This window comes from Neophocaena asiaeorientalis, unplaced genomic scaffold (genome assembly GCF_003031525.2).
Source record: "Neophocaena asiaeorientalis asiaeorientalis breed wild unplaced genomic scaffold, Neophocaena_asiaeorientalis_V1.1 scaffold129, whole genome shotgun sequence".
Taxonomy (NCBI): Eukaryota; Metazoa; Chordata; class Mammalia; order Artiodactyla; family Phocoenidae; genus Neophocaena; species Neophocaena asiaeorientalis.
The window spans coordinates 1,455,510-1,468,659 of NW_020172446.1; the positions used below are offsets into that span (position 1 = coordinate 1,455,510).

General features: G+C 38.3%; 1 protein-coding gene across 1 annotated transcript in view; it reads left to right on the forward strand.

Annotated features, from left to right (window-relative positions):
* The window catches only part of MYO1D (myosin ID), a 337,803-nt gene that overhangs the window by 237,720 nt on the left and 86,933 nt on the right, over positions 1-13,150 (forward strand). Inside the window, exon 21 of the mRNA XM_024736888.1 lies at positions 3,097-3,251. Within this exon, the coding sequence (XP_024592656.1) occupies positions 3,097-3,251 (155 nt within the window). The remainder of the gene's footprint in view (positions 1-3,096; positions 3,252-13,150) is intronic.

Sequence of the window (13,150 nt, forward strand, 5' to 3'; positions counted from 1 at the left end):
AGATTTCTGGTTCACGTGGTAATTCTATGTTTAACTTTTTGAGTAACTGCGGAACTGTTTTCCCAGCGATCGTACCATTTTACATTCCCTCCAACAATGTATGAGAGTTGAGTGTTCTACGTCCTCTTTGGTAGTGTCACTTTTGTTGTTGTTCTTCTTTGCTTTTATTTTGGCCATTCTGATAGGCTTGTGGTGATATCTTGTTACAGTCTTAATTTGCATTTCTGTAGTGCCTAGTGATGTTGAGCACCTATTTGCCACCCACAGGTCTTCTTTGGTGAAGTGACTTCACATCTTTTGCCCATTTTAAGTTGACTTGTTTGCGCTCTTGTTGTTGAGTTTTAAGAGTTCTTTATATATTCTGGACACAGGTCCTTTATCAGATATATCTCTGCAAATATTTTCTCCCAGTCTGTGGGCAGTCTTTCCATTCTCCTACCAGTGTCTTTCATAGAGAAAAGTTCTAAATTTTATGAAGTTTAGTTTAACAGTTTTTTTTTTGTCTTTTATGAGTTGTGCTTTTGGTGTCATTTCTAAGAAATCTTTGCCCAATCCAAGGTCACAGAGATTTTCTCCTGTGTTTTCTTCTAAAAGTTTTATGGTTTTACATTTTACATTTAGATCTATGACCCATTTTGAATTAATTTTTCATGAGGTGTGAGATTTAGGTCAGTGTTTATTTCTTTTGGCATGTGGATGTCCAAATGTTCTGAGTTACCCAAATGTCCAAAGTATCCTTTCTCCATTGAACTGCCTTTGCATCTTTGTGAAAAATCGATCGGTCATTTTTGTGTGAGACTATATCTGACTCTCCATTCTCTTCCCACTGATCTATGTTTTTATCCCTTTGACAATCCTTTTGACAATTACATTGTCTTGATTATTGTAGCTTTATAGTAAGAAAATCAGCTACTGTGAGTCCTCCAACTTTGTTCTTTTTCAAAATTGTTTTGGCTACTCTGGTTCCTTTGCCTTTCCATATACATTTTAGAATCAGCTCGTTGATATCTACCAAAAATTCTGCTGGGATTTTGGTTGGGATTGCATTAAATCTATAGATCGATTTGGGGGAAATTGGCAGTATTCAACAATATTGAATTTTCCAAACCATGGACACATTATTCCTCTCTGTGGGTTTAGATTTTCTTTTATTCCTGTCATCAGCATGTTCATTGGATTTCTTTCATCAACATTTCATAGTTTTCAGCTTACAGGTCTTACACACATTTTGTTATATTTATATCTAAGTATTTTGGGTTTTGAAGTTGTGTATGGTTTTGGTTTTAAATTTCTGTTTCCAGTTTTTCATTGCTGGTATACAGAAATATTTCTGTCTGTCGACCTTGTGTTTTGTGACCTTGCCAAACCCACTAATTAGTTCTGAGAGCTATTTTGTAAATTCCTTGGGATTTTCTATATAGATGATCATGTAATCTGAAAATAAAGTCATTTGTTTCTTCCCTTTTAAACTGTATGCCTTTTAATTTATTTAAACCTGCCTTAAGGCACTGGCTAGGGCTTCCAGTATGAAGTTGCCCAGCAGCAGTAATGGTAGAAATCCTTACATTGCTCCTGATCTTTGGGGAACCATTCAGTATTTCACCACTTTGTAAGATGTTAGCTGTGGCATTTTTGTAGATGTCATTAATAGGTTGAATTCTCTTCTAATCCTGTTTGCTGAGAGATTTATATCATGAATGGGTGTTGAATTTTGTCAAATGCTTTTTCTGCGTCAATTGATATGATAGGTTTCTTTTTTTATATATCTTTATTGGAGTATAATTGCTTTACAATATGTTAGCTTCTGCTGTATAACAAAGTGAATCAGCTATAAGTATACATATAATCCCCATATCCCCTCCCTCTTGCATCTCCCTCCCACCCTCCCTATCCCACCCCTGTAGGTTGTCACAAAGCATCAAGCCGATCTCCCTGTGCTATGGAGCAGCTTCCCACTAGCCATCTATTTTACATGTGGTAGTGCATATGTCATTTGTCCCAGCTTTCCCTTCCCCGTGTCCTCAAGTCCATTCTCTACGTCTGCGTCTTTATTCCTGCCCTGCCACTAGGTTCATCAGTACCGTTTTTTTTAGATTCCATATATGTGCGTTAGCACACAATATTTGTTTTTCTCATTCTGACTTAGTTCACTCTGTATGACAGACTCTGGGTCCATCCACCTCATTACAGATAAATGTAGCTTTGTTGTTGTTTTTTTCTGTTGCTATGGTGGATTACATTGATTGATATTTTTAATACAAAACTAGCTATGCATTTCTTAGAGTAACTTCACTTGGTCATGATGCATTTTTGTTTTTATGTATTTTTGGATTTGATTTGCTGATATCTTGGCCATTCTAATTACATCCATGTTCATGAAGGATATTGGATATTGGTTTGTAGTTTTCTTGTACTGCCTTTGTCTATTTTTGGCATCAGGACAGTGCTCATAAAATGAGTTGTGAAGTGTTCCCTTCTCTTCCGTTTTCTAGAGCAGATGTGGAGAATTGGTGTTATTTCTTCTTTAAATATTTGGTAGAATTTACCAAGGCAATCATCTGAGCCTTCTGGAGTTTTCTTTTTTGAAAGGTTCTTAACTACAAATTTGATTTCTTTAATAGATATAGCAGTATTCAGGTTATCTATGTCTTCTTGGGTGAATTTTGGTAGTTTATGGCTTTCAAGGAATTGTTTGGTTTTGTCAAAGTTGTTGAACTTATGTGCATAAAGTTGTAAATATTCCTTTATTATCCTTTTAATGTCTATGTGGTCTGTAGTAATAGCCCCTCTTCCATTTCTGATATGGGTAATTAAGTCTTCTCTCTTTTATTCTTTCAGACTAGAGATTCAGCAATTGTATTTATCTTTTGACAGAACCAGCTCTTTGTTTCATCGATTTTACCCTATTGTTTTTCTGCTTTTAATTTTGTTAATTTTTGTTCTTATCTTTATTATTTCCTTTCATCTGCTTGTTTCATGAAGCTCGATAAGGATTAATGTCATCAGAGTTACTGAGTAGAACCATTACAAACTGTATTTTTAAATTCATTCTTTTGAGAACCACCCTTACAGTTTCCATGCCTTGTCTCTTTGCAGTTGACTGGTCTGAGCGTCTCCAATGGGAAGGACCAACTGGTAGTGTTCCATACAAAGGACAACAAAGACCTCATCGTCTGTCTCTTCAGCAAACAGCCAACCCACGAGAGTCGAATTGGAGAGCTGGTTGGAGTCCTGGTGAATCATTTCAAGAGGTAAAGTTTGATTTTTGTTTAACTAAGTTGAAAATATATGATATCTTTCATCATAATTCTCACTGAACTTGTTTTGTGCCAACTTTAGTGTATTAAGTTATTTTCCTTCTTAAGGAAAACTTAAATCATCTGTTTCCCAGAAGGCAAAATTAGCATCCAGCCTTAGTTTCAAGATTAGGGATGATCGTCTACTTTTCCAGCCTCCAGCTGAACCAACAATGAGAGATTTCCCCAATGGTGATTTCTTCACTGCCAATCCAAATGTAATTAAATCCAAAAGACAGAAAACTTACTTTATATTCTTATTGTCACAGCTTCTCATTTACCCCACATATAATCAGTTAGAATAGCTACTATGAATATAAACAAATTAGAAGGCAGGTTTAGGTTGACATGTAGGTCCACAAAGACTAAAAGGATTCTTTTTCTTTTTTTTAATAAAGTGATTTATTTTCTCACAATTCTGGAGGCTAGATTTTGAGATCAAGGTGTCTGCAGGGTTTGTTTCTTCTGAGGCCACTCTTCTTGGCTTGTAGATGGCCATCTTCTCTCTGTGTCTTCACATGGTCTTCCTTCTGTACATGACTATGTCCAAATTTCCTCTTCCTTTAAGGATACCGGTCATGTTGGATTAAGACTCACCTTAATGACCTTATTTTGACTAAAGGGATTCTGAAGAGGCAATTATCTCTGCAAAAACATGGAGTCATGAGGGAACGTGGCATTGTCTGAGAACTTCATAGTAGCCCTAGGCGATACCTGGGGTAGTTGTCTATGTCTGTGTAGTGAACAGTGAAGTGAGAGATATAAAAGGGGAGCAGACCCTGATGGTGATGGGGCCCAGTGAATGGATCATTTCAAGCAGAGAAGTGACTTGTCTGGTTATTTATTAGAGTTGTTTTAGAGATGGGGTTTCTCTTCCCAAAGGAGGTCATGGAGTATTTGGAGTTGGGTGTTTCTCTGACTCCAAACTCAGATGTTCTTCCCGTTGTGGCACACTGTCTCTGCCACCCCACCACCCTGATGCCAGAAGGAGACCACTCCTCCAAACTCAGGGACTGAGAAATGAGCCCAGTGTCCAGTTCCTTTTCTTCCTAAAAGACATTTACTAAGTTGCCAACAGTAATCTAGTTCCTCATGAGTATTTCTTTTCCTTTAAGTTTAGACATGGCTTTTCTGTAAACAAAGGCATATTGAGAATCTGATGTCCACACGTATAATTCTGCTGTGTTCCTTTTTACTGATAAATGTATGGAGTATAATTTTAAAAGTGAGCTGCACAGGCCATTTATTTTATGTTCTTAAACCTTGTATCCTAGATCAAGACAGATCTTTAAATATCTTATATAATTAAATGTTTTTAAATGCTATGAATAAAATAATGTTTCATGGTCATCTGGTGGGAAAAAATAAGATCCGACTAAGGAATTACCAAAAGACAATAATAAACATATAGGCCTTTGAAAAATTCCCTTCCATCTGCCAAATAATTATAAAGTAAGAGAAATACTGAAGCGTTTAGAATGGAAGGGAAAGACATGGAGAAGGCATCTCTACAATAAAGTCTATAACTCAAATAAACAGGCCTATTTTCCTCCTAATATGTAGTTATAGCAAAGTATGGATAATCAAAGGGATTTTAATCTTTACCTTTCATTTGGATGCCTGTAGTAATAGTTTTTGCCTGGGAAACTGAAATATTTTTTCTCAGTCTGAGTCCTTGTTTCTCAAATTCTAACCACTGTTAAATGCCTCTACAAGTGGTGGAAATATGTGAATCTGGTTCGAGAATCCATCAACTGCTTTCTTTTCCTAGCATGTGTTCTAAGATACATTTCTATCTCGAATATATGTAAGAATTTTTTTAACATCTTTATTGGAATATAATTGCTTTACAGTGGTGTGTTAGTTTCTGCTGTATCACAAAATGAGTCAGCTATATGCATACATATATCCCCATATCCCCTCCCTCTTGCGTCTCCCTCCCACCCTCCCTATCCCACCCCTCTAGGTAGTGACAAAGGACCAAGCTGATCTCCCTGTGCTAAGCAGCTGCTTCCCACTAGCTATCTGTTTTACATTTGGTAGTGTATATATGCCCATGCCACTCTCTCACTTCGTGCCAGCTTACCCTTCCCCCTCCCCATGTCCTCAAGTCCATTCCCTACGTCTGCGTCTTCATTCCTGTGTTGCCCCTAGGTTCTTCAGAACGTTTTTTTTAATATAGATTCCATATGTATATATATGTGTTAGCATACGGCATTTGTTTTTCTCTTTCTGACTTACTCTGTATGACAGAATCTAGGTCCATCCACCTCACTACAAATAACTCAATTTCGTTTCTTTTATGGCTGAGTAATATTCCATTGTGTATATGTGCCACATCTTCTTTATCCATTCATCTGTCGATGGACACTTAGGTTGCTTCCATGTCCTGGCTATTGTAAATAGAGCTGCAATGAACATTGTGGTACATGACTCTTTGTGAATTATGGTTTTCTCAGGGTATATGCCCAGTAGTGGGATTGCTGGGTCGTATGGTAGTTCTATTTTAGTTTTTTAAGGAACCTGCGTACTGTTCTCCATAGTGGCTGTATCAATTTACATTCCCACCAACAGTGCAAGAGGGTTCCCTTTCCTCCACACCCTCTCCAGCATTTATTGTTTGTAGACTTTTTGATGATGGCCATTCCGACCAGTGTGAGGTGATACACCATTGTAGTTTTGATTTGCATTTCTCCGATGATTAGTGATGTTGAGCATCCTTTCATGTGTTTGTTGGCAATCTGTATATCTTCTTTGGAGAAATGTCTGTTTAGGTCTTCTGCCCATTTTTGGATTGGGTTGTTTGGTTTTTTTTTGATATTGAGCTGCATGAGCTGCTTGTATATTTTGGAGATTCATCCTTTGTCAGTTGCTTTATTTGCAAATATTTTCCTCCCATCCTGAGGGTTGTCATTTCATCTTGTTTATGGTTTCCTTTGCTGTGAAAAAGCTTTTAAGTTTCATTAGGTCCCACTTGTTTATGTTTGTTTTTGTTTTTATTTCCCTTTCTCTAGGAGGTGGATCAAAAAGGATCTTGCTGTGATTTATGTCATAGAGTGTTCTGCCTGTGTTTTCCTCTAAGAGTTTTATAGTGTCTGGCCTGCTACTTTACCACATTCATTGACGAGCTCTAGTAGTTTTCTGGTAGCATCTTTAGGATTCTCTATGTATAGTATCATGTCATCTGCAAACAGTGACAGTTTTGCTTCTTCTTTTCCCATTTGGATTCCTTTTATTTCTTTTTCTTCTCTGATTGCTGTGGCTAAAACTTCCAAAACTATGTTGAATAATAGTCATGAGAGTGGGCAACCTTGTCTTGTTCCTGATTTTAGTGGAAATGGTTTCAGGTTTTCACCATTGAGAACAATGTTGACTGTGGGTGTTTCATATATGGCCTTTATTATGTTGCGGTAACTTCCCTCTATGCCTACTTTCTGGAAGGTTTTTTATCATAAATGGGTGCTGAATTTTGTCAAAAGCTTTTTCTGCATCTACTGAGATTATCATATGGTTTTTATCCTTCAATTTGTTAACTTGGTTTATCACATCGCTTGATTTGCATGTATTGAAGAATCCTTGCATTCCTGGGATAAACCCCACTTGATCATGGTGTATGATCCTTTTAATGTGCTGTTGGATTCTGTTTGCTAGTATTTTGTTGAGGATTTTTGCATCTATGTTCATCAGTGATATTGGCCTGTAGTTTTCTTTTTTTGCGGCATGTTCGGTTTTGGTATCAGGGTGATGGTGGCCTCGTAGAATGAGCTTGGGAGTGTTCTTCCCTCTGCTATATTTTGGAAGTGTTTGACAAGGATAGGTGTTAGCTCTTCTCTAAATGTTTGATAGAATTCGCCTGTGAAGCCATCTGGTCCTGGGCTTTTGTTTGTTGGAAGATTTTTAATCACAGTCTCAATTTCAGTGCTTGTGATTGGTCTGTTTATATTTTCTATTTCTTCCTGGTTCAGTCTCAGAAGGTTGTGCTTTTCTAAGAATTGGTCAGTTTCTTCCAGGTTGTCCATTTTATTGGCATATAGTTGCTTGTAGTAATCTCTCATGATCCTTTGTATTTCTGCAGTGTCAGTTGTTACTTCTTTTTCATTTCTAATTCTGTTGATTTGAGTCTTCCCCCTTTTTTTCTTGATGAGTCTGGCTAGTGGCTTATCAATTTTTTTTATCTTCTCAAAGCAGCAGCTTTTAGTTTTATTGATCTTTGCTATTGTTTCCTGCATTTCTTTTTCATTTATTTCTGATCTGATCTTTATGATTTCTTTCCTTCTGCTAAGTATGTGTTTTTTTGTTCTTCTTTCTCTAATTGCTTTAGGTGTAAGGTTAGGTTGTTTATTTGAGATGTTTCTTGTTTCTTGAGGTAGGATTGTATTGCTATAAACTTCCCTCTTAGAACTGCTTTTGCTGCACCCCATAGGTTTTGGGTCGTCGTGTTTTCATTGTCCTTTGTTTCTAGGTATTTTTTGATTTCCTCTTTGATTTCTTCAGTGATCTCTTGGTTATTTAGTAGTGTATTGTTTAGCCTGCCTGTGTTTGTATTTTTTACAGTTTTTTTCCTGTAACTGATATCTAGTCTTACAGTGTTGTGGTCAGAAAAGATACTTGATATGATTTCAGTTTTCTTAAATTTACCAGGGCTTGATTTGTGACCCAAGATATGATCTATCCTGGAGAATGTTCTATGAGCACTTGAGAAGAAAGTGTATTCTGTCATTTTCAGATGGAATGTCCTATAAATATCAATTAAGTCCATCTTGTTTAATGTGTCATTTAAAGCTTGTGTTTCTTTCTTTATTTTCATTTTGGTTGATTTGTCCATTAGTGAAAGTGGGTTGTTAAAGTCTCCTACTATTATTGTGTTACTGTCGATTTCCCTTTTATGGCTGTTAACATTTGCCTTACATATTGAGGTGCTCCTATGTTGGGTGCATAAATATTTACAATTGTTGTATCTTCTTCTTGGATTGATGCCTTGATCATTATGTAGTGTCGTTCTTTGTCTTATTTTAAAGTCTATTTTGTCTGGCATGAGAATTGCTACTCCAGCTTTCTTTTGATTTTCATTTGCATGGAATATCCATTTCCATCCCCTCACTTTCAGTCTGTATGTGTCCCTAGGTCTGAAGTGGGTCTCTTGTAGACAGCATATGTACAGGTCCTGTTTTTTTATCCATTCAACCAGTCTGTGTCTTTTGGTTGGAGCATTTAATCCATTTACATTTAAGGTAATTATCGATATGTATGTTCCTGTTACCATTTTCTTAATTGTTTTGGATTTTTTATTGTAGGTCTTTTCCTTCTTTTGTGTTTCCTATCTAGAGAAGTTCCTTTAGCATTTGTTGTGAAGCTGGTTTTGTGGTGCTGAATTCTCTTAGCTTTTGCTTGTCTGTAAAGTTTTTAATTTCTCCATTGAATCTGAATGAGATCCTTGCTGGGTAGAGTAATCTTGGTTGTAGGTTTTCCTCTTTCATCACTTTAAGCATGTCCTGCCACTCCCTTCTGGCTTGCAGAGTTTCTGCTGGAAGATCAGCTGTTAACCTTATGGGGATTCCCTTGTATGTTATTTGTTGCTTTTCCTTCGCTGCTTTTAATATTTTTTCTTTGTATTTAATTTTTGATAGTTTGATTAATATGTGTCTTGGCGTGTTTCTCCTTGCATTTATCCTGTATGAGACTCTCTGTGCTTCCTGGACTTGATTGACTATTTCCTTTCCCATATTAGGGAAGTTTTCAATTATAATCTCTTCAAATATTTTCTCAGTCCCTTTCTTTTTCTCTTCTTCTTCTGGGATCCCTATAATTCGAATGTTGGTGTGTTTAATGTTGTCCCAGAGGTCTCTGAGACGGTCCTCAATTCTTTTCATTCTTTTTTCTTTATTCTGTTCCATGGCAGTGATTTCCACCATTCTGTCTTGCGGATCACTTATCTGTTCTTCTACCCCAGTTATTCTGCTATTGATTCCTTCTAGAGAATTTTTAATTTCATTTATTGTATAGTTCATCATTGTTTGTTTGCTCTTTAGTTCTTCTAGGTCCCTGTTAAACGTTTCTTGTATTTTCTCCATTCTATTTCCAAGATTTTGGATCATCTTTACTATCATTACTGTGAATTCTTTTTCAGGTAGACTGCCTATTTCCTCTTCATTTGTTTGGTCTGTTTTGGGGTTTTACCTTGCTCCTACATCTGCTGTGTATTCTGTCTTCTCATTTTGCTTAACTTACTGTGTTTGGGGTCTCCTTTTCACAGGCTGCAGGTTTGTAGTTCCTGTTGTTTTTGGTGTCTGCCCCCGGTGGGTAAGGTTGGTTCAGTGGCTTGTGTGGGCTTCCTGGTTGAGGGGACTGGTGCCTGTGTTCTGATGGTTGAGGCTTGATCTTTTCTTTCTGGTGGGCAGGACCATGTCTGGTGGTGTGTTTTGGGGTGTCTGTGACCTTATTATGATTTTAGGCAGCCTCTCTGCTAATGCGTGGTGTTGTGTTCCTGTCTTACTAGTTGTTTGGTATGGGGTGTCCAGCACTGGACCTTGCTGGTCGTTGAGTGGAGCTGGGTCTTAGTGTTGAGACGGAGATCTGTGGGAGAGCTCTCGCCGATTGATATCACATGGGGCCTGGAGGTCTCTGGTGGTCCAGTGTCCTGAATTCGGCTCTCCCACCTCAGAGGCTCAGGTCTGACACCCAGCCGGAGCACCAAGAACCTGTCAGCCACACAGTACTTCTGTGATCATGGACCAGGCAGTTAACTTCTCTGTGCCTCAGATTTCCTTTAGTGCAGCACCTCCTTGCCCCAGAGGCCCAGTCAGGTGTGAGGGAAGGGCTGTTGTTCACAGGCTCTGCAGGGAGGAAGCCCACGAGGCTGGCGCAGGACGCTTTGAATATACGTAAGAATTTTAAATGTCTTTACAATTTATAAATGGAAGGAAGAGAAGACTGTCAAGATACTGGATTTTTTTTTTTAGTTCCTTTTTTTTTTTTGGCACTTCTTTGTGTGTTTATTTATTGGCATATAGTTGAATATAGGGCTGTGCCCTAAGAATACAAGGATGGTTCTCCATTAGAAAGGTCTATCTATTCACATAATAGTTCATAATAGAACACAAAAGTACTATTTGATTAAATTGAATATTTATTATTCTTCATAAATCTTCAGTAAAATAGGAATAGGAACAAAAAAGAAGCAAACCTGCAGCTGCCAACCATAATCATTAGAGCAGAAATGGTAACAGGGATACACCCAGAGCACCTTTGGGCTAAGGAACTTCTACGTCATGCTGACCCCAGTGTATAGAAGGTGAAGAGGAAGGACAGAGTCAGCCCAGGGAAGAAGTGGCCTCAGGCAGAGGCTGCTGCAGTTTGGAGAGAGGAGGACGTGAGGTCAACGGCCTGAACTGAAACTGTAGGACAACCCTAGCGTGGTAACCTCACCTCTTCTAGGGCTGCATTTCAGCAAATAACTGCCCCCACTCAAAGCAAATAATGAGCCAGAAAGAAAACAGCAAGAGAACTGTGCACAGGCAAGATGAAAATAAGGAGCAAAGAAAACAAGGAAAGCCATATGAAGAGAAAAGGAAAATACGGGAGTAAACTTTACATTAAAAAAGGCGGGGCGGGACTAGCCTTACCCTTATGCCTAAAACAACAACAACAGCGCAAAGACAGGATCTGTGAAACAGCCATTTTCAAGACCGTAGATGTCAGGCAGTGAAGGACAGTGATTCCTGAGAGGTGAAAAGCAAACAGGGTGAGCCCTACAGTTACCCCAGCACACTGCCTTGGGTGAGCTCCAGGCCATGGTGCATGCAGGGGGAACCCAGGGGAAGCACAAGGATTCCCTGGGTTCAGGAGATGGAGGCATGTGTCTGGGGAGACCAAGTAAGCTAAAGTTTGCAGGACAAAGTACCAGAGAGGAGCAGAGAGAGAGAAGGCTAGAGATCTGTGTAGGATCCCCCTCAAGTCCCACCTAATAAATCTTAAGAGCAAGACCCAAAAGGATCAAACTGCTACCAAGTAATTTAACTGTGTCCTAGAACAAAGCTCATGAATATGTATAGCAATGCAAAAATATCCACCCCCAACAAGGTAGAATTCACAATGTCTGACATCCAATCAAAGATTACCAGGCATACAAATAGGCAGGAAAATGCAATCCAGTATGAGGGGAAAACCATCATCCAATTGAAACCAACCCGAACTGACAAAGGTGTTAGGATTAGCAGACCCAGACATGAAAACAGTTATTATAATTAAACTGCAGGTGTTCAAAAGTTAAGTAGAGACATGGAAACTATAATAAAAAGACTCACCAAACTTCTAGATGAAAAATGCACTGATGTTTGAAATATTTCATGATTACAAACAAAAACAAAAATGTTAAAGCTTATGGCTTTCTCCTCTACCTAATGAATTTCTCATGACCATCTTCTCTCACGAGCTGAAGCCAGCCCTTTCCTGGCACTTCCTTCTATACTAATCTGAAACTAAATCCAACTAAATATAAATTCGCCTTTCTCTCAGCTCCTTCAGTCTTTACTTAACCTGGACCCATTATTTCTGCCCCTGCAAGAACTCACGCACACATTTCACATTTTCTAAAACATTTGAAGATAGTCTTTTAATAAAGTATATTCAAAGGGGTGACATTTACAATATTTAGCAACCAGCATGGCTCAAGCACAGACCATTCAGAACAGACGCCCTCCAGAAACGCCTGATCTGGCCATACCAGCAAGTCCTGGCTATATTCCATAGACCGGAAGTTATACCAAAGCAGAAAGGTAGGGGTCCCAGAGTCAAAAATATTTAGGATTCCCTGATGAAGTTAAACAGGTTTCTTTACTGCAGTACTTCTCAGAGCTTTTAATGTGCTTTGTTCATTTTAAATACAGCCAATTAAAAAATTGTAAGGACATACATATGTGTGCATGTATATATATCACACACACACAATTATGTATATTATAGACTATATCCAGAAAGACATTCAGGAAATAAGTAACTGTGTTTGTCTCTGGAGAGGGGAGATGGGGTACTGGGAGAAAGAGGCATAGGAGGTATAGGAGGGAGATTCATTTTTCATTGTAAACCTTTTGCAACAAAAATATGTGTTATTTATCTAAAATTTTTTTCATTTTAAATAATAGACGGCAGCTAGTTTTCAGGTCTATTATAGATAGCTCTAAATTCATGGTTATTTTCCTTTTCTGTTTAGAAAAGTAGAAAAGAACAAAAGAGCTTTCTAAGTGAATGATTTATCTCATGGCATTGAATAAGTTGAAATAAACCCAAATAAAACCTTTTGGAATACTACTGTTCTCTGGGGTCCCATTGTGTCGGTCACATGAAGCTCAGGTGAGGTTTCTTTGTGGTGGTTATGCCAGTGGTTTCCCAGGCCAGTTTGCTTTGCAGAGGTTATGAAAATGGCTGACTTGACTTTCGGTTTGTATCTCATGCTCAGCAGTGACTACCTACCGGTAGTGAGCTTTTCTGCCCACTAGTAAACAGATGGCCTCACACCGGCCACCCTACAGAGTTACCTGAATTACCAGAAACTCTGTAATATTAAGCTGTCAAAGGACCCATCTGCCCTAAGCAGCTGTGCAGGCATTCCTATCTGGATGCTGGAAACCTCAGTATAACCCCAGTCTTAGGCACAGAAACTTCTTATTTTTCCTGTTCTGTTTCTGTGGATGAAAGCCAGAAGTCAGTGCCATCTGCTTCTGGTTTTTCATAAGCAGCATCTTTAACATCTGCTTAATTAAAGGAGCACTGCTACTGAGTTTAACTGAATGCCTGACCTGCTTCTCTGTTGTAGTTTGCTTATGTTCTTTTTTTTTTTTTTTTTTTTTTTTTTGGGT